The 20,954-nt window shown below is 46.6% G+C and overlaps 1 protein-coding gene across 1 annotated transcript in view; it reads left to right on the top strand.

Annotated features, from left to right (window-relative positions):
- Positions 1-20,954, top strand: part of med16 (mediator complex subunit 16) — a 98,906-nt gene that overhangs the window by 32,930 nt on the left and 45,022 nt on the right. The window contains exons 6-8 of the mRNA XM_039767154.1: positions 1,866-1,971; positions 5,261-5,416; positions 20,720-20,925. Of these exons, the coding sequence (XP_039623088.1) occupies positions 1,866-1,971; positions 5,261-5,416; positions 20,720-20,925 (468 nt within the window). The remainder of the gene's footprint in view (positions 1-1,865; positions 1,972-5,260; positions 5,417-20,719; positions 20,926-20,954) is intronic.

Genomic DNA, 20,954 nt, shown 5'->3' with positions numbered 1-20,954 from the left:
AGTTCAAAGCTAAATGTCATCAACTCCAAGAAGCGGCAGCGTTTCAAAAGAAATTATCAATAGATGACTAAGAACTTGGAAAAGGAAATGAAATGACTTGAAGCACAGAAGTCGGACAAGTCAAGTGCGAGGCACACGGCAAGAAAGCAAACGAGAGCAACGATAGAAAAAGGAATTCAGGATGAAGAAAACGCGGTAATCAATCCATCCGAAGAGGTCCTTTCAGGTTTAAAGCTCCACGGGCGCCGCAATCAAAGAGAAAATGAAGTGCATTAAGAATAGGAAGGGGGCGGTAATGAAACAGGCAGGAAGGAAATGGGAAGAAGTGCTCTCGGTTCTTATCTTCAGCTGTGTAAAAGCCAAAAATCATAACTGCAGGAAATATTAATGAAGCACAAGGTGATTGTGAGATTAGAGTCGCGGGAGTCGCTGGAGCAGATAACGTTTAATTGGGCACCCTAGGAAGGCGGCGGTGATTACATCACTAAACCCTCCGCACAAATCCTGCAGATATTCTTTTGATCCTTGGGTCACGTCTAACACCCCGTAGGTAGCAACGGTTTAAAAAATGAAATCTGACGAGACTGGAAATGAATGAAAGTGAATGTGAAAGACAAAGTTAAAGAGCACCCGTGACGTGTGGATGTGTTGCTGCATACGACTTTAAACGCCAACTCGGTGTTACACTTAATGTGCCGCAGAGCTGTGACGGGCAAACCGAGAAGCCTTCTGTCAGACGGAGTGTTTATCTTCATTTCTCCTTGGAGGGGCTGAATTGAAATGATTTTAGCACAGGGCTGCAACGCCGCAAAAAGTGATGGGGTCTTTGAGAATTCCCTGTGTATACGTAGGGGACCCCACAAGAAGGCATCCTCCTCACTAGAGAGTGGGCAGCAGTGATTAGGGAGGCTCATGGGATGTCAGGATACTTGAGACGCTGTGTAGCGTACAAGTCAATTTGGGGCGCTATGCTTAAGCTATACAACACTAATGCAAGACCCCCAGGTCCAGTAATGATGGATTGACTCGGACATGGCAGGAGAGATTGAAGGAGCTGCCACATTACACGATTTTTAATGGCCGCTGATATTAAACTTGACCACCAGAGTTGCCCATGGTGGTGATTTGCACGATTTTGTGGGACATTACAGCACACTCTCATGTTTTCCAGAGTTGCCACTGCTGCCTGGCAGTGCCAGTGAATTTAAAAAGGCTTTATGGGTACAGTGAGTTCACTCTGCCCTTTTGCAGTCCTGTCATGGTGTGACCAACACGTCACATCGCACAGATGAAGTTCTGTTCTCCTTGAGTGGTCCAGAACACCTTCATTCCTCCTCTACCTCGTGGCCGCATTCTGTGCATTGCACTTTGGGCTGTGTGCTCATTGGTTGTCCGCTCTCACAGGTCCCTTCAGCCTGCTTGATGTTTGTCAGGATGGGCTGATTGTGCCATCTGGGGACGTCAAGCTATGTGACTGATAATTGCTGGATTGAGCCACAACCTCCCGTAACGCGCCAAGATCACAAAAACGTCAGCAACTTAAAATCGGTGGGAAAGCTGTGTAAAGTGATGGCAGCGTAAGATGAAGGGGAGAATTAGTTGGGCGGGTGATCCAGTAGAAAGTTTGTAAAACCACAGACACCTGGCATATGTGACCCCGTATTGTGGTAGGCAGCAGCACCACCTTAGTGGGGCTCACGGCTCAGCTTGATGATATTTAGCAGACGTTTGGTGAACAGACGTTGACAAGCTATTTGTGGGTACAGTGGGCTGTTCTCTCCTGAACCATCCGTATGCTGTTAAGGGTGCCATCTTGACGAAGGGCTGTTTCTTACAACAAGTTGTCACATGTTGTTCTTTTGCAGGTGCTGCTCTGTGCATCCAGTCAAGTTGGAAGCATTGTGGAGTGCTGGTCACTGCGGAAAGAGGGTCTGCCCGTGAACAACATCTTCCAGCATCGCTCTCCTGTGGGTGAGTCTTAAAATATAAAGAAGGGTGCTCTACGTGGCACCAACGTTCATCCAAAGTGCTCTCTGCACTTGGCACAGGGCGAGTGTCTTCAGTTAGAGACTTTCCTGATGTAAGCACAACCTACCGTCTGTCGCTCAAGTATGCGATTTCATATCTTAGAATCCTCTTCATTCCTGTTCTCCTTTGCGTGTGCAGTTTTATATTTTAAATCCTGACCCGGACTCCCTGGAGTGGAATGTGATTGCATTTCTTAACCAGCCGTTTGATTTACTTGGTTAACCTCCTTAATCTCAATCGACACTTCTGTGTAAAAACGGTTAACCCCAAGTACTTGTCACTGCAATCTGTTTGGAGAGTGTATACAGTGTTCGGCTGAAGCGATGCCCAGGACAGTATGCTGCTGCCATCTTCTACACCAGTGCTTCCCAAACTCGGCTGAGGGGACCCCCTGTGGCTGCAGATTTTTATTCCAACCTGCTTGTGTTTTTAACTGGACTCCTGGGCTAATTAAGTGAACTGTTATTTCCCAGATTCTGTGTTTTGGGACAAATATAGAAATTAGTTTGGTTTTTAAAAAAAAAATGTGTGTATATGTCAAATCATGCAAATGATTTTTAAACCCACTTTTGGGAAAGTGAATTTCTTCAAATTTTGCATACGCGTCCAGTATCAACGAAAATGCAATAATCCGTCAAAACTGATGCAATTATGAAAATTCGACAGCCAGTCAGATAAAGTTAGCATATTGTGATCTCTTGGACCAATAGTGGCAGTTTTCCACATTCGATTTCTACAATCGACATTATAAAATACCAGAAATGCTACGGTAACATCAAGTCCCGACTTATACGCAGGAGAACTTAAATGCGAGTAGATAACGGGTTTTAATTTTTTTTATTGCCCTTCTGGGCTGCCAATTTTGTTCCAGCTCTGATAGAACAATATGAAACTATAAAGCTGCGTTTTATCCAAAGTTAGGTTTGCTTCATGGGACGTTTCGAGCACCAGTGTGATGTGTGATCAATTCATTCCACAGACCAAATATCTTCGTTTTAAACGTTTTAGTAAAAATTCAAGGCAAAACGGTTCACGCAGAAATTGAGAGAAAACTGATATAGCAAAGAAAAGAAAAGTTGCTCTTCTAGAAAGTTCTGTTCAAGGCTTATAAATCTTGTTTCATTTCTGTAAATTCGGTCATACGGTCGTACCTGAGGCACGTTAGACACCGTCAGAAAAACCGTGTGCCATCTCCTGTGTGCAAACGTATCTAATAGTCCATGCCAGCAGTAAGACTGCTTCCTAACTGGTGTGATGCCCAAGGGCGCGCGTACAGACAGACAGGACGCTGGTTTAGCACACAACACACTCTTTATTTACGGTCCAGTCCAGCACTCAATGCTCACAGAGCCCAACACAGTCGGTCCCTTTTGCCACCTGCCCTTCACCTCCACTTCTCCTCGGGCTTTGTCTTCTTCCTGCCGACTCTGGCCATTGAGTGGTGGTGACTGGCCCCTTTTTTGAGGGCACCCGGAACGACTCCAGGTGCCCAATGAGCTTCTTCCCGGCCGCATCTCCTGGTGCCCTGAAAATGTCCATATGGCCCCCAGTAGGGTTGAGCTCCCATCCTCGCGACCCATCACCCCACTAGAAACTGATGGGGCTGCCGTCTGTCGGTCCAGAGGGAGAAACTGTCCTGGGAATACTCTCTCCCCCTGACCTTCCATAATCTGGGCGTCCACCATACTGGCTTAATTAACTCTGTTCTACAGATGCAGCCAAGAAGGTTCCATTTCACATTAACTACAGGGAGTAAAGGCCATCCTGTATTCTATAGCAATGAAAGAAAATTGTATTCTGTTCAAATGAAACAAACACTTATAGGAGTTTGAGTGAAAGCATTGCCTTCCTAAGACTGGCCGTAGTGCCGTAACTGACGCTTCCTCACAATGCAGGTAATGTGCTTTATTTGGGACACCATGAGCAACACAAAGTCAAACCGGCGGGACCCAAGGATTCTCTGAAGAGACACCGTACTGTTTCAGGTCACTGCATAGAGTCCAGGAAGCACCAGGACTTTAAAGACGTGGACCTTCGTCCTTTTGTGCCACTCGCCCCTTTCCAGTGACCTCATAACCCCACCAGGGCTTCCCAGTCTGTCTTCTGACTTCATAGAAAGAGTCAGCAGAGACATGAATGCCACTGCCAAGGTAAGTAAACCCCTCAATGACGAGGTCGACACTCTCTCCGCAGGCGGACGCACTGCTAATGGCCGTTCCCCAAGAGGTCATTAAAGGCCTGGCTCTTTGGTTTTTATCAGGACCCCTGGAAGCCCAGACACTCAGACTCCTCACTTAGTCTCTTGAGACCTTCAATCAGAGTCTCCATTGACTCCACTAAGATCACCACATCGTCACAAAGTCAAGATCAGCGAGTCTCTCTTCACCAACAGATGCCCCCAGCCGCTGGAACACTAATCTGAGTTTGACTTACAGCTTTGAAGTCTGAATATTTTTTCCAAAACGTGCAGTTTTCTGTAAAGCACCCAAAGTCAGGGTCTCGCACATAAATCACAGCACCCAGCAACTGATATTTTAGGTTGGTCGCCAGTTCGCAGTATTTTGTGGCTCGAGACGCTTACGGGTGGCACGACGGCTGGAGGGAATGCGTGGCAAGCTGGCTGCCAGGCCGTCTTCGCGTGATGGGGGTGGCGGCAGCAGCAGCAGTCGCGGTCACAGTGCAACGCAATCTGGTTTGTACTCTGTGTCATTACGAGTGGCGGTCTTCGTCTACACAAATGTGTTCGGCACCGCGATTAGCTGATGCCAGTACCGCACTTTAGTTTTCGATCTCTATCTCCAGATCACTTACATCAGAATCTGAGTCCGACAGGTCAGAGTCCAATTCAGCGATGATATACAAAACGTTGTCCATGGAGTAGTTTGCTTTGTGCATTTGCATCGATCTTTCACCAGTCGATGCCGTTTTTGTCGTTTACTCTTCGCTACTCCCGCAAGCGCATGGGAATCTCCGTCAAACCAACCAAGCTAACTTTCCTTCTAGCAAAGGGAGTCGAACTAAAATGTAATGGTGGGTTTTGTCACCGTTTACGGTTGCTTATTACTCTCAACCCCTCCTGCTGACAAAAGTCGACCTCCGCCCTGAACGACTTAAAGCTTTTGACTTTCTGAGCTCGGCTCTCACGCTTGCTCTTTAGGCCTGATGGCTCCATCGGTAGGCTGTCCACATCAGCGTCTTAATGCTGTTATTTTCTTTCTCCTCTGTTATTTAGTGGGCGAGAAGCAGCCTATGATCCTCAAGTGGCGAATCCTGTCGGCTACCAATGACTTGGAGCGGGTGTCTGCCGTGGCATTGCCCAAGCTGCCCATCTCCATCTCCAACACTGACTTGAAGGTGGCCAGTGATACCAAATTCTGCCCCGGTCTTGGTAGGTAGCTGCTCTTTTTGAATTTTATTTCTTCTTATTTATCAGCCTTTTTGTAAAGATCTAGATGTTGAATGTTGTTTTACTGCCAGTGAAATATCGGAATGAAATCCATCCTTGCATTTGCCTAATCCACTTAACCAGGGCTGCAGAGAACTTGGAGTCTGTTGGGGCACAGCAGTCACCAGGCAGGGTGGTCACAATTGCAGTGAGTTCTTCAAACAGCCAGCGGACGTTGCTGTGCTCGTGGTATTTATACGTCAAGATCTGCCACCTTCAGCATTCACACGTGGTTCCTTTTTTTTTTTTTTTTCCATTATTAATAATTTTATTGTAATCATTCCATACATAGAGATCAATTTTTATAAAAAAAAAAATGGGATCAAAAACAAATCAACCCTCACCCTTGAGAAAGGGCGCATGGCCAGCAGAGTAAAACTTAAAGCTAGTAAAAATAAGTAAATAGATGAATTAATAAGTGAATAAAGATCAAGAAATGGGGAGAGAATCTGCTTCCTCGGTGCTTTAAAAGCTTATTCTAAAATGTTACTGATCAGATCCTGACAGGTTTTGAAAAGTTCCGCACAGATCCTCGAAATGAGAATTTGATTTTTTTTTCCAGTTTCAAGTAGTAAATAACATCAGATACCCGCTGACTTTGAACAGCAGCGTTAGGATTCTTCCAGTTGAGTTAATATTTTCCCTCTTCCCCAATCGACGTTTTAAAGGCTAGTAAATATACATACAGGTAGTCCCCAAGTTACGGACATCCGACTTACGAACGGGGATGCGACGCAGGCTCCTCGGTAACTGCCGCTCCGTCATCTTCGGCCTGGGGACGCTGCAAGCAGTGGTTAGTGGTGGTGTCGATTTCGCTGCTCACGCAGTGTAGTGTTCCTCGAGTGGCTCCGGTTGATGAATGGGGCGGTGGGAGCTGCACCCCATTCATTCTCGGTGCGCGGGCAAGCGGTGACCTGGGGGCCATAGTCGCCGGGGCCACAGCTACCGCTTGTGTGCAGGACGAAGGCTTGCTGCGCGCCCACCATGCTGCTGCAGCTACTGGTCCTGACTGCCCCGTTCGTTCTCGGTGGGCAGCTGGTGATGCTGCAAGAGTGACCCAGTTGCGGCTGAACAGAGGCCATTGAGGGTGAATGGGGCAGCGGTGGGCAGCATTGTATAGTGTGCCTGTTGAATGGGGGTGATGGTGGATGATTCACTACCCACTTTTTGGCTGCACCCTGTTCGTTCTCGTTGGGCGGATGCTGCAGGCAGCATACTGTATGCAAGTGGAGGTGACTGTGAGGTGGGCTGGTGATGAATCGCCCCTCACTGTCCCCATTCATTCTCAGTAGCAAGCCTGCTTGTAGTATTACGCACATAGCAGGAAGTTGTCTCTTGTTCAGTACGTCAGACGTGTTGACGACGGGTGCCATCCTGCTGTGATCACGTGTACAGTGCTGTCAACAATAGCATTTATTAAAATAATGGACCTGTTCCGACTTACTTACAAACTCGACTTAAGAACAAACCTACAGTCCCTGTCTCGTACGTAACCCGGGGACTGCCTATCTCTATCTCTGTCTCTGTCTCGCAAAGTGAAACATTACATATATAATAACAAAATACCTCCCTTGACCCTGCAAACATATAACAAACACAAAGCACAGATAATACTGAATGACAATGGCGTGAAATTGAGCCTGGTTAAATCACTGTCCAGAATGCGGATGACTGATCAAAAATAAATGTGCTTGAATCTCGTGGAAAAAAATAGAACAACCTCACCGTGCTTCCTGGGCGAATGGCGGATAATAATGTCCAACCCCGGGGTTTCTGGCGATGATTGGGCTGTTGTGATTCCAGCAAAATGAGAAGCAAAACTGCATCAAGGCGCGTTGTAAATAATGGCAGAAAATGATGAGCAGTTGTTGGTAAATGAAATCTCCGTCTTTCTCCTTCCTTCCTTTTCCTCCGGATGTAACTGGTAAAATCCCAGTCCTGACGTGTCCAGGGGTCGCTGCCTCCCCGTTACTTAGTACGGGGATGACTTTTAAACAGACACACATTAGTTTAAACGGGGTGCTGAGATGAGACGCGACTGGGTGCAACACAATAAACACGATGTGGCCCGCTACAGGTTCTGTTTAATGGTTTCAGATTTGAAGGTTGTGAAAGGAATGTGTTTGCTGAGAAGTTCAGTTTGGAGTGTAATTGTTCGTAGGATGCAAAGACATTGTCTATGGACAGATCTCTAAGTGATGTTTTCCAGACATATACAGTATATCTTAAGCCATATTTATTTTTTTTTTCCCATTGTGACCCGATTTTACCTTTTTCGGGACCCAGAATCTCCACCGATTATCATCATCCTGGAGAGAGGAGTGGGTGGGCTAGGTTGTGTGTGTCGTCATCCCCCCAAGGGAGAATCGCAGGCGCAGATCAGAAATGGTGTTTGCTTAAACTGAGCATGGCTGGCTACCCCACTGTAAGACGCTCTGCACACCGTGTCTGCGTGATGCCCCAATTCAGAAGACGCCCGACTCCGAGCGAGTCCCGGCCTACAGTTTAAGAGCCTGTGTCTTAAGAGTATTTTAAACTTTTTTTTTTTTTTTCCCAATGAAATTTTTATTAGAGAGATGAAAAGTAGAACATGTACAGCAAGCAATGGCATATAAGCAAGATTTTGGTTACGTATAAAAATGAAAAATTCAAGAAGCACTAAGCTAGAGGCTATAAACAGAAAGTTAATGGGACCAAAAAAAAGGCCCTTGCCTCTCATCCCCACCTTTGAGTGCTGCGAGAGACTGCAGACTTGGCTGACTCCATAAATGACATCCAGTTCCTGTTATGGCCATTCAGCAGGTAATCCACGCTCTTAATATTTACTTCAGTAGATCCACTGATTCTTGTGTTGTCGAGGGGTAGGTGGGACTCGCAGAGTTTGCGGTGCATTGGCCTGCTTTTGCACCCCGAGTGTTTTGTCTGATTCATCACTACACACTAAAATAAAATTTTGGACAGAGACCTATCGTCTCCGCCATGTTGCCCATCTCCATCCACTTCTGTCCTATAATGACGCTCGAACTCTGGTTCATGGTTTCATAAGGTCTCGTATTGATTACTGCAATTCCCTCTTCATCGACCTCCCTGCAGAATCTACACAGAGTCCGCAGCACATTCAGAACTCCACAGCCGCACAGCGTTCTGCTCACATCTCTAATGTTCTCTCCCAACTTCACCGCTTCCATCAACTGTTAAATTCTGCTTCTTCTCTTCAAAGCCGCACATAACTTTGCCCTCCTCTACCTCACTCAGCTCCACACACTCCTTGTTCATCTCCCTACTGTCCCACCACACACCAGACTCTCAGCTCCTTCAGTGTTGTGGTTCCTCTTCCTCAGTCTCTCCTAGTTTGCTAGTCTTTCTCCACCTTTAAATCTCGACTCAAAACTTTCCTCTGTCTTGTCTTATGTAATTTCCCCCAGTAAGTAAGGCGACTTTGGGTTTGTGAAAGGCGCTCTATAAACACAATAATAACACACACAGAGAGCCCCCCTATCCACTTAAGCACTGAGTACCAGTGATACCCGCATAGCCAAGTACCCCACCTAGAGACTTGTTGGCATCACAGATATAATCCTCCACTAAAGGCTGATGGTCGTTGGTCCCTGACAATACCATAGACACTTTTTAAATGTTTGGCTAATACCACTGTTTTCTTAGGTTCCTCTGGAGACCCCATTTTTTCCCCGCTTTACAATCTTTACTGCTGTAGAAAATATGGGGGCCATGCCGCACCCCGAACCCAGACACAGAAACACACAAGAATACAACCAGCACACGGTACACAAATCGCTCCGTCCCTTCTCTTTCTTTTTCTCTCTCTCTCTGCCACCTCCACTCCTGCACACAATTGTTGTCCTCGACCTCCCGATTGGCTCCCTGAATGGAGTGAGGTGACCTCTTTTATACGGCGCTCAGAAGTATCCCATCTGGCAGTGCTCCCTAGTGTGGTAGAAGTGCTCCAGGTGCGCCCGGATCCTTTTCTGGCAGCACATCCGGGGGTGGCGGAAGTACTGCAGTCCAGGGCTCCAGGACTGTCCAGGCGCCCCCTAGTGGTGACCACGGGCCCCAGTAGGGTTCAGCTTCCATGCTCCAAGCCCATGGTCCTGATATAGTCCAGGGCGGTTGCCCTCTCGAGTTCCAGGGGAGGTACTGCTATGAAGATGTGTTCTCCCCTGGTCTTTTCATCCGCTGGGCATCCCGACTGGGCAAAGCCCCCGTAGACCTGAGGAAGAGAATGTCCCAAATCCCAACTACAGGCCTTGTCTGTTTGCTCTTACCGGCCTGGTCACTGTCAGGATTAGCGGCTATTGTTGTTCTTCAATACTTCTGCTTTTGTTTTGCATCTCTTAACGCCAGGCAATCGATATCATAACATGGAGGAGAGAAAGGTACACTTTTTCCTTATATATACCCTGACGTGAGATATTCAGTTGTGTCCAAAATATAAGCAAAGTAAAATGAGCGTGACAGTAATACTAATACATCTCGTATTATAATCGGATCAGTTTGCTTACAGTTGTGCTTGGAAGTTTGTGAACCCTTTAGATCTTTCTATATTTCTGCATAAATATGACCTAAAACATCATCAGATTCTCACAAAAGTCGATAAAGAGAAACCAGTTAAACAAATGAGACAAAAATATTACACTTGGTCATTTTATTTATTGAGGAAAATGATCGAATATTACAGATTTGTGAGTGATAAAAGTATGTGAACCTTTACTCTCAGTATCTGGTGTGACCCCCCAATAACTGCAACTAAACGTTTCCGGTAACTTTTGCTCATTCCTGCACACCGCCATTCCTCCATACAGAACAGCTTCAACTCTGGGATGTTGGTAGGTTTCCTCACATGAACGTCTCAGGTCCTTCCACAACATGTCAATTGGATTAAGGTCAGGACTTTGACTTTAGCAGAGAAGGGCTGCACACCAACGAGGAATTCAGGGCACGTTGTGTTCACTCCGGTGTGTCAGTCCCAACCCTGGTACAGGACTAAAGGAAATTAAGGCTCATTTCTAAAGAAGTTTGCGTGTGTTTGAGTTTGTGTGGGTGGTCCGCCAGAAAGAAAGTCTCGAACCAGCAGCAGCAGCGAGCACATCACACCCATCCTGCTCGGTCTTCACTGGCTCCCTGTGTCTTACAGAATCGAATGTAAAATCCTACTAATAACCTCGTGCCAGACTACATCAGTTACCTTCTCCATCAATATGTGCCTGCCCGCCCACTGAAGTCCTCTGATTCTGGGAGTCTTGTTGTGCCCCTCACTAATCTTCACTCCATGGGTGACAGCAGGGCCTTCAGCTGTATAGCGAGTGCCCAGACTCTGGAATGACCTACCGAAATGAATCAGATGAGCTGACTCCATGAATTGTTTTAAAACTCATCTGTTCAGGAAGGCTTTTAGCTCTACTTGACTTTATTCCCCTTCTCTCAGTTTACCTCCATGTCGAGATGCTCATGTAACCTGTGTGTGTGTGTGCGAGCGAGACCATCTGTTATGATGTTTGTTAGGCTTTTCTCTGAATTTACTGTCTTAATCTTCTTTATTTGGTTTGTACAATGCTATATACTGTATACCCTGCCGTTCTTTCTTATATTCTGTCAGTTCCTTGAGCATGGGAATGGCGCTATATAAATAAAAATGTATTATTATTATTATTATTATTAAAGGATCCAGAAAAGCCCATCAGTAACTTACACAAAAGGACCACTAGATGTCAGTATTATTCTCAAATGAATCTACAGTGGTTACTAATGTGTCTGCAATATGAAAGGTAAAGCAATAAAATTGATCAATTAACAGTATCAACCGGCTTAAAGCATTATATTAATGTAGTAACATGAAATTATTACTGAAATAAATATTGCTGAATGTAAATAACACTAAGGCAAACATTCTTAATACATTTTAACTGTGTAACAAACAGGTAATGCAGAATAAATACAATCGGGTCACTAAACACACATTTTGATGTCCGTTAATTTCAGTATAATACGGACTCAGAGTTATTACAAACTAGCCGTCCCCCGCGGTGCCGCCCGCATATTAGTGAAGCAGGACAGCAAGGAGGGCTCTGTCTGGCTCCCCACTCCTGACGTTACACTTCCCTTGGCCCAACGCCTCTCTCTCGGATTCGCACGAATAAATTGCCGTCACAAGCGAACTAGGATTCTTAGTGTGATGAGAGAAGTCGCAAAATCAACCGGTATGTTCACGGATTTAGATCGGGTTTTTTTCTATAGTTTTCTTGAACATACCAGTTGATTTTGCGACTTCTCTCATCGCGCTAAGAATCAGAGTTCACATGCAGGAGCGATTTAGTCACGCTAATCTGAGAGAGAGGCTGTGGGCCAAGGGGAGTGCAACGTCAGGAGTGGGGAGCCGGGCAGGGCTGTCCTCAGTGTCCCGTTTCATTTCTACGTGGGCAAAGTCGCGGGGGACAGCTACTATACACCACTATATAATACACTGCTCACAAAAATTAAAGGAACACTTTTTTTATTGGGCCTGGCATGAAATCAATTAAACCTGTCTGATAATTTTCTGGTTGGTTAAGCAGCTGAGGTCATTGTTAATCACTTTCAGCTGTATTGGTGTTCATGGACTTAACGACAGGTGCACTAAAGTGGCAACAATTAGAAAACCCTCAAAACAGGACTGGTTTTACATGTGGAGGTCATTTCAAGTTTCTCCCTCTTGATCTTTTTGGCTGGTTTTCCACTCGTGCTAGTTTTGGCTTGAGTAATTATCTCTACTGGCAGTATGAGGCGATTCCTTAACCCTACAGAAGTTGCACAGGTTGTCCAACTTCTCCAGGATGGCACATCCACACGTGCTGCAGCAAGAAGGTTTAATGTGTCTCCCAGCACAATCTCCAGAACATGGAGGAGATTTCAGGAGACTGGCTGTTATTCTCGGAGAGCTGGACAGGGCCGTAGAAGGTCCTCAACCCATCAGCAGGACCGATACCTGCTCCTTTGTGCAAGGCGGAACAGGCTGAGCACTGCTCGTGCCCTACAGAATGACCTCCAGAGGGCCACTGGTGTGAATGTCTCTACCCAAACAATCAGGAACAGACTTCATGAAGATGGCCTGAGGGCCCGACGTCCTGTAGTGGGCCCTGTGCTCACTGCCCAGCACCGTGGAGCTCGACTGGCATTTGCTCAAGAACACCAGAATTGGCAAGTCCGCCACTGGCCCTGTACTTTTTACAGACGAGAGCAGGTTCACCCTGAGCAGCTGTGATAGACGTGAAAGAGTCTGGAGAAGACAAGGAGAACGATATGCTGCCTGCAACGTCGTTCAACATGACAGGTTTGGTGGTGGGTCAGTGATGGTCTGGGGAGGCATATCCATGGAGGGACGCACAGACATCTACTGCGTAGGAAATGGTGCTCTGACTGCCATAAGGTGTCAAGATGAAATCCTTGAACCCATTGTCGGACCCTACGCTGGTGCAGTAGGTCCTGGTTTCCTCCTAATGCACGACAATGCCCGGCCTCATGTGGCAAGAGTATGCAGGCAGTACCTGGAGGATGAAGGAATTGAAACAATTGAATGGCCTTCACGATCCCCTGACTTAAACCCAATAGAACATCTGTGGACATTATGTTTCGGTCCATTAGGTGCCGCCAGGTTGCTCCTCAGACTGTACAACAGCTCAGGGATGCCCTCATACAGATCTGGGAGGAAATGCCACAAGACACCATCCATCGTCTCATTAGGAGCATGCCCCGACGTTGTCAAGCATGCATACAAGCTCGTGGGGGCCACACAAGATACTGAAAAGCATTTTGAGTAGCAGAAATTAAGTTTTTGAAAAATGGACCTCGCCTGCCACATCTTCATTTCACTCTGATTTTAGGGTGTCTACACAATTGAGCCCTCTGTAGGCAGAAAACTTTTATTTCCATTAAAAGACTTGGCATCCTTTTGTTCCTAAGACATTGCCCTGTCGTTATTTGTATAGATATCCAACTTCATATTGAGATCTGATGTATCTAATGTGTTTCTTTAAAGTGTTCCTTTAATTTTTGTGAGCAGTATATATATATATATATATATATATACAAAATCCAACTTCTGTCTGTCTGTCTTTCCGCTTTTCATTAGAAAAATACCCGATCTAAATCCGTGAAGTATTTCTCTCGAGTTTTCTTGAGGTAGTTCTCTCATGAAAAGCAGACAGACCGACAGACATACGCATTTTATATACATAGCGATAACACTGACTCTCCACAATAATGAACACAACACATGTATATATATCTCTCTCTCTCTCTCTCTCTCTCTGTCTGTCTGTCTGTCTGTCTGTTAAAAGCAATTGAAATCAAGTGGGTTTTAAGTCTACATTTAAACATTTGAACTGAAGAAGCTAACCTAATTTCAATTGGCAGAGCATTCCATAACTTAGGTGTTAGAACCGCAAAGGCACGATCACCCCTTGTCTTCATCTTAGACTTTGGCCCAACCAACAATTGCTGTTGAGAGGAACGTAAAGAGCAGACTGGTGTGTATGGAACCAGCAACTCGGCCAGATAGGATGGGGCAACACCATTTACCGACTTATAAACCTCAAGTAAAATTTTAAAATGAAATCCTAAGTTCAATTGGGAGCCAATAAAGCAAGGCCAGAATTGGTGTAATGGACACAACTTTCTGAGACCTGGTAAGAAAACGAGCAGCAGCATTTTGAACCATCTGCAGCTGAGAAAGATGAGATTTACTGATTCCACAATAAAGTGAATTGCAATAATCGAGGCGCGATATAATAAAAGCATGGCATACCTTCTTCAAATCATAGTGCCCCAGAAACGGTTTGACTCTAGTAAGCAGTGGAGTGGGGCGGAGTGGTGGCTCTGAGGCGGAGGATCTGCTCTGGTATCCCGAAGGTTGCTGGTTCGAATCCCCGTCACTGCCAAAAGAGATCCTACCCTGCTGGGCCCTTGAGCAAGGCCCTTAACCTTCAATTGCTCCAGGGGCGCTCGCTGTACAATGGCTGACCCTGCGCTCTGACACCAAGGAGTATGCAGAAACTAACAAATTCCTAATACGAGAAATTGTATAAGGTGAAATAAAGAACAAAAAAAAAAAGCTGAAAAAATCGTCTCTAAGACGCTCACGCCTTGAGCCCAGCCTTGCTGCTTTGACTTTTAAGTCCTTGTGGGGTCTCATCCATGCAGCTTTTCTGCGTACAGTGGGTTTCCAGTCTCCCGTACTTGCCTTGTTTTTTAAACCTACTCGCCACATTTCTTCTTACATACTGGCCAGAATGGTGAGGCTGTCGATGGCGATCTGCGCCCCCACCACCCAATCAAAGCACCGTGATGTCCCTGCATTGTTGGATTGAAGGCCAGAAGTCCACATGGCCGTCATCAAGTCCTTCCATGAGAACCCTGAATACCGTGAGGACTGATTGAGGTCATTGATGTCGGGTAGAATGTCTAGAGGGGGCTGGGTGGTCGGTCTCATGGCCTCGGACCCCCTGCGGATTTTATTTTTTTCCACAATGACCCCCAAAGCAGGAATGAATGGTTTAACAGCTGGAGGGAGGCCAGTGTTTTGTCACTCATTTTGCATTTGGCTCCGGCCAGTGTCCCTACTGGTAGCATTAGGCCATACCTGGACCGTACAGATGTGGCACAGGTAGTCCTACTTCTCCAGGATGGCAATATGTACCATTGCCAGAAGATTTGCCATTTCTCCCAGTACAGTCTCAAGGGTATGGAGGAGATTCCAGGAGACAGACAGGCAGTTAGTCTAGGAGAGCTGAACAGGGCCCTCGTAGAAGGTCCTCAACCCACCAACAGGACCCACAGGTATCTGCTCCATTGGGCAATGAGGAACAGGATGAGCACTGGCAGAGCCTACAAAATGACCTCCAGCAGGCATGCCACTGGTGTGACTGTCTCTGAGCAAATATTCAGAAACGGACTTCATGAGGGTGGCCTATGGCCTGACGTCCTCTAGTGGGCACAGTGGAGCTCAATTGGCATTTGCCATAGAATACCAGAACTGGTGCCCTGTGCTTTTCACAGACGAGAGCACATGTGACACGCATGAAAGGGTCTGGAGAAGCCTGGAGAACGTTATGCTGCCTGTAACATCGTTCAGCATGACCAGTTTGGTGGTGGGTCAGTGATGGTATGGGGAGGCATATCCATGGAGGGATGCACAGACCTCTACAGGCTAGACAGAGGCACCTTGATTGCCATTAGGGATCAGGATGAAATCCTTGGACCCATTGTCAGACCCCATGCTGATGCATGACAATGCCTGGCCTCATGTTATGAGAGGATGAAGGAATTGATACCATTGACTAACCACCCAACTAACCCACCACACTCACTCGCCTGGCCTCAATCCAATAGACCACCTCTGGGTGGGACATTATGTTTGTCTATCCGACGCCTCAGTCTGTCCAGGAACTCGGTGATGCCCTGGCCCAGATCTGGGAGGAGATCCCCCAAACAGGACCCCATCCGTCATTTCATTAGGAGGTTGTCAGGCATGGGGGGGGGGGATACAATCTACTAAGTACGATTGTGAGTTGCTGCAATGACATTTCGGTCAAATGGACTCGCCTGCCTATCAGCCGCTGCATCATTTGTTCCCTTTGATTTTCGGCATGTCTTTGAGTTCAGCCCCCTGTCGGTTGATCGTTTTCATTCCTCACACATCACCATATCAGTCCAGATCAGTAGACACAGCCAGCTGGATTTTTTCCCCCATTGTGATCTGATGGGTTTTTCGTTTTTTTAAGCAGTTTATTTGAACAAACTGATCATTTTTAAAACCAAAGAGGACTGGTCCTACTTTATGATGCGTAGCGTATAGCAGGCTTTATCACTGCTTCAGATTTGCATCCCAGGTGCTCATTGCGTGGAGTTTGTATGTTCTCCCCGTGTCTGCGTGGGTTTCAACCCACAGTCCAGAGATGCGCAGTTTTAGACATATTGCCAACACTAAAGTGGCCCGTGTGTGTGTTCACCCTGCGGTGGACTGGCGCCCTGTCCGGGGATTGGTCCTGCCACGTGCCCTGTGCTTTCTGGGGTAGGCCGCCCACCCTGCTCAGGATTATGCGGACTTAGATAATAATAATGGCATGTTTATCAGTACTGGAAACCAAAACAATCGGGAGTGCGCTGCCCTCAACTTTCTCGTATATTGAGATGGAGGAAAAGCTGACCAGAACCCCTGCCAGTTACACAATATTTCTCAAATCTCAGATCTCGTTGTTTCTCATCATAACTAATTGATAATATCGATACACAATCATTTATCTCCATTTATAATCAAACTTTATATTAAAATGATATTTTCACACTTAGGGAGGTCGAAAACTGGTCGAATTTTTTTTCATGATTACATCTGCGTTACTTCGATTACATACAGGTTGGCGCAAGAAAAAGCGAACCATCTCTGACCGGCTGGCTCGAGTTATTAAACTGGCGGGTGCCGACGCGATCACGGAGCCTCGTCGTCACGATGGGGTACTCAGCCCCAACTGTGCATTAGTAAGGAAGCTGTGAGCCAGTGGGTACAGACGGGCGTGAAAAAGAACCAGAGGATTGGAATAGTGGAGGCGTCTACCGGTTCTTTTAAGGGAACGCGGGACATTTTCAAACCTACCAGAAACGAGCGTTATTCATGAGTTGGTAAAGAAGTGGCGTAAGACTGGGTCGGACCCCGTCCGTTCGTACACCTGCAGTCATAGCAGATATTCAGGAATGGATGGCCAGAAGCCCAAGGAAATCGACACGTAAATTGACACAATAAGCGAATGTTTCGCGCAGGTCTTGTCAACGTGCTTGGCAGTCGCTACATATGAAGCCGTACAGAATGGCTTGTGTCCAAGAACTGAAGGACGACGATAAGGAAAAACGTGTATCTTATTGCACATGGCTCCTTCAGACAGTTGCAATTGGAATTTTGTATTGCATATCTTTTGTTTCATGTACAGGCTAAGGCGTTGGAGTCGGAGATGGTTCAGTTTTTCATGTGCCACCCAATGTAATTCTAGTACAGTACACCCCCAAAATTCACGGGGGTTACATTCCTAGAGCACCCGCGAATTGCAAAAAAACGTGACTTTTGGATGTGGTTAAAAATGCCTTTTAAATGCCTATTTTTATAGTTTCAACCCTAAATATACCCCCAGAGCACTTTAATTTTGTTGCAAACTCCGCTTAATACATTACCTAAAAACAGAATGTAAAGGTAAACCCGTATACTGTACAGTACTGAACTGCTATGTCTCCCACGGTGCTAGAATGTAAAGTACCGATGTTGCCGCTATACGTACTGTAATTCATGCAAGCGCGTTTTCTTTGGTAAGCGCTGTAGTTTTCTTTGTTATAAGTAGAGTAAATACGTAATAATTTCATTTAATTAAAATACAGTCAAATGTACGGGTACTCGCAATGATGAATGATATTGATGATGATGATGATGATGTGCAATACGATGCACAGGATTTAAAACTCCTCGGGTGGCGCCTCTTCTTCAGGAGTCATCGTATCTTTGGACGGGTCATCGTCTTCAGGTGGGGTTTCCTGCTGGCTTTTCTTTATAGGTTTCAGGATCATTTTGGTAGGAAGTTGCTACATTGTCTCCTGTAGCAAACTGCTGGTACAATTTCCATGCTTTCTCATGGATGATGTTACCGTCTAAGGGGTGTGGAGCCGACCCAGACACAGACAGGCAGACATGTTGTTTGTCACCACCACACGTATTTTATTTACAAAGGATTACGTCACTCAGACTTAGTCCAAACAGTGCACAAACCCCAACACACACAGTCCTGGCCACAAATGCCTTCTTCTCGGGCCGCCTCCACACCTCTCTTGTGCCTTGTCCTTCTTCCACCCGACTCCAGCCTCGAATGAAGGGAGACGGCCCCTTTTATTCTCTCCCGGATGAGCTCCAGGTGGCTCCCGGCATTCCCTCGTTGGCCACACCCCAGCGTGGCGGAAGTGCCGGCTGTCTTTCCTAATCTTAAACCCCCACCCCAGCACTTCCTGGTGTGGCGGAAGTGCTGAGGGAACAGGTCCCCAAGGCTTTGGGGCACCTCCTTCCGGTGACCACGGGCCCCTGCAGGGTGGGGCTTCCATGCCCTTAACCCGTGGCCCCCAAAGCAATCAGGAAGGTGGCCCCCACGTGATCCAGGGTGGGCGCAGACCCACATCCGGTCCCTCGCGGCGTTCCAGCCGGGTCGTTGCCCCTGGCATCCCTGACAGGGGATGTTCGTCTTCCTGCAGTCGGTGATCCACAGTGCCAAGGCAGATTCCATCCTGATGATATTTTTATTCCTTACGGTCGTTACCTTTTTGGCACTATCACAGAAACTTACAGATACGGTACTCCAGATCACTGCTTCGTTCTTCTTTATGTTTCGTGCGGTGCTTTCATTAATGCCATAGTGGTGCACTACTGCAGCATAACTTTAGTTCCCGGAGCAACTCCAGTAGTTCAGCCTTCTCCTGGAGTGTTTTAAACTTCTCCTGGCGCTTAGGCTTAGTGCCAGAAGCCTTAGAAGGTGCAGGGCGATTTGGCGACATCTTGTGCGTTTTAAGAATAATAAAATGGAAAACACGAGGACACTCAACTGGAGACGCGTCGCAGGGCAGCAATCAATCAGCAACCAGGAGGAATAAATAACGTTCTCGGATTGGCCACTTTCTCAAACCGCGTTTCCCTCAGTGGCTGCTTCCTGTTCTCTCTACAGCACAGTATTGCCACGAAAAAAGCCATAAATTGCGGAGGATCTTTGCACTTTCCGCTAACAATTAATAGTTCGGTTCTAAGAGAAAATCTGCGAACGTTTGAGTCTGCGAACCCAGAACCGTGACTTTGCGGGGGTCTACTGTATTATATAATATTTGTTGCAATAAATTGCTTTGGGTAAATCTTCATTTAGCTACATTTAATTAGGATAATGATGGCAGAAATAAAAGAAAAAAAATAAAATCATAAAATGAAATGTATTACCAGGAACACGACGGGTTCCCATTACATCTTTCTTCCTGTGTTGAAGTGGCTGATGGCCTCGGGCTGAAAAGATCCCCAGAGGTGGTTCTTAACACACCAAAAGAGCTCCAAGAAAGTGCCCTCTGGAGGGGATGGGCAGAGTTGTTCATGATGGCTTCCAGCTTTGCCACCTTTGCCCTTTTCATTAGCAGCTTTCTGAGTGTCCAGGGTGAGTCCTTTGATGCTGCTCACTTTCCTGAGAAGTTTATGCAGACATTTTGCTTTGCCTGAATGCAGGTGGCTTCCTTCAGGAGACCACTGGGTAGAAGAATAACCTGACTTCTGCTCTGGGCTGGTAACGCATTTCCAGCATCTTGCTGCTCACATCACATCACCTGAGCCCCCTCGGGGAGTCAAGTCTTCAGTGCCACTGTGGTATCAGACCTGTCTAGTTTGCTGTTCATACCGATCCCCAGATACCTTTAGCTGTGCACCACTTCAGCATCCTCGTTGTTTCAGGGGCTTCTTGACATGATGCCCACCACTGATTCTTCCATCTTGATGTTGAGCTACAGTTGGTCTTCCTTGCACCACAAGACAAAGTCCTCCACGAGCCTCCTATACTCCGACGCATCATAATAGATGCCCTTGTGTAGAAGATAAACAGGTAGAGAGACCAGATGGGTCCTTGAGGTGCCACAGCATTACACATCACCATCTGTGACTCCAAACTGACGTCTGTTGGTCAGGTAGTCCATAATCTAGGTGACTGAGGAGGCATCAGGATGCACAATGCTAAGATGGTCATCAAGTCTGTCTGGCAGAATGATTATAAAGGTGCTTGAGAAATCGAAGGTCATGCTCCTGACCATGGTGCCAGCTTTGTCCTGGTGGGAGTAGACTCAGAGCTCAGAGATCAGAGAACTCCTCCTAACCGGTGTGTGCCTGGTGGGCAAACTCCAAAGCATCAAGATGGTGTGGAACTAGGGTGCAGAGCAGTTTCAGGATCGGCCCCTCCAAGGCCTTCACGAATGTATGAAGTTAAAACAGCTGCTCTGAGGTCCTTGGGGGTGCCAGAATTGTTTAGATTATATAAAAGTTGGAAGTGGGTTTGTTTCGATATCGGTTTGAATTCCTCTTTTTTTTTAATGTGCAGTCACTGCTGGTCTTATTATCTCTTCACTCTGACCACCCCAGGGTTCAACTACAGTAACTGCAGCACACTCACTCAAAGGGGCTTCCTAATGGTTTTCATGTTGATCTTTCAGGCTTGGCTCTGGCCTTTCATGATGGCAGCATTCAGATTGTTCACCGCCTCTCGCTCCAGGTGATGGGCATGTTGACCTCGCCTGCCTCTCAGCGTGACGAACCGGCAATCAAAAGGTCGCGGGCCACTGGGGTGTTGGTCCATTTTAAGGCCCTTCAGCTCTCATGGACGTCACTGGCTCTCGTTGGCATAGACAACCACGGCAAGGTAAGGAGATTCCATAGAAACGTCAAAAG

This window comes from Polypterus senegalus, chromosome 10 (assembly GCF_016835505.1).
Source record: "Polypterus senegalus isolate Bchr_013 chromosome 10, ASM1683550v1, whole genome shotgun sequence".
NCBI classification, from domain to species: domain Eukaryota; kingdom Metazoa; phylum Chordata; class Cladistia; order Polypteriformes; family Polypteridae; genus Polypterus; species Polypterus senegalus.
Note: the sequence above shows the minus strand (reverse complement) of the source record. Positions and strands in the feature narration are given on the sequence as shown.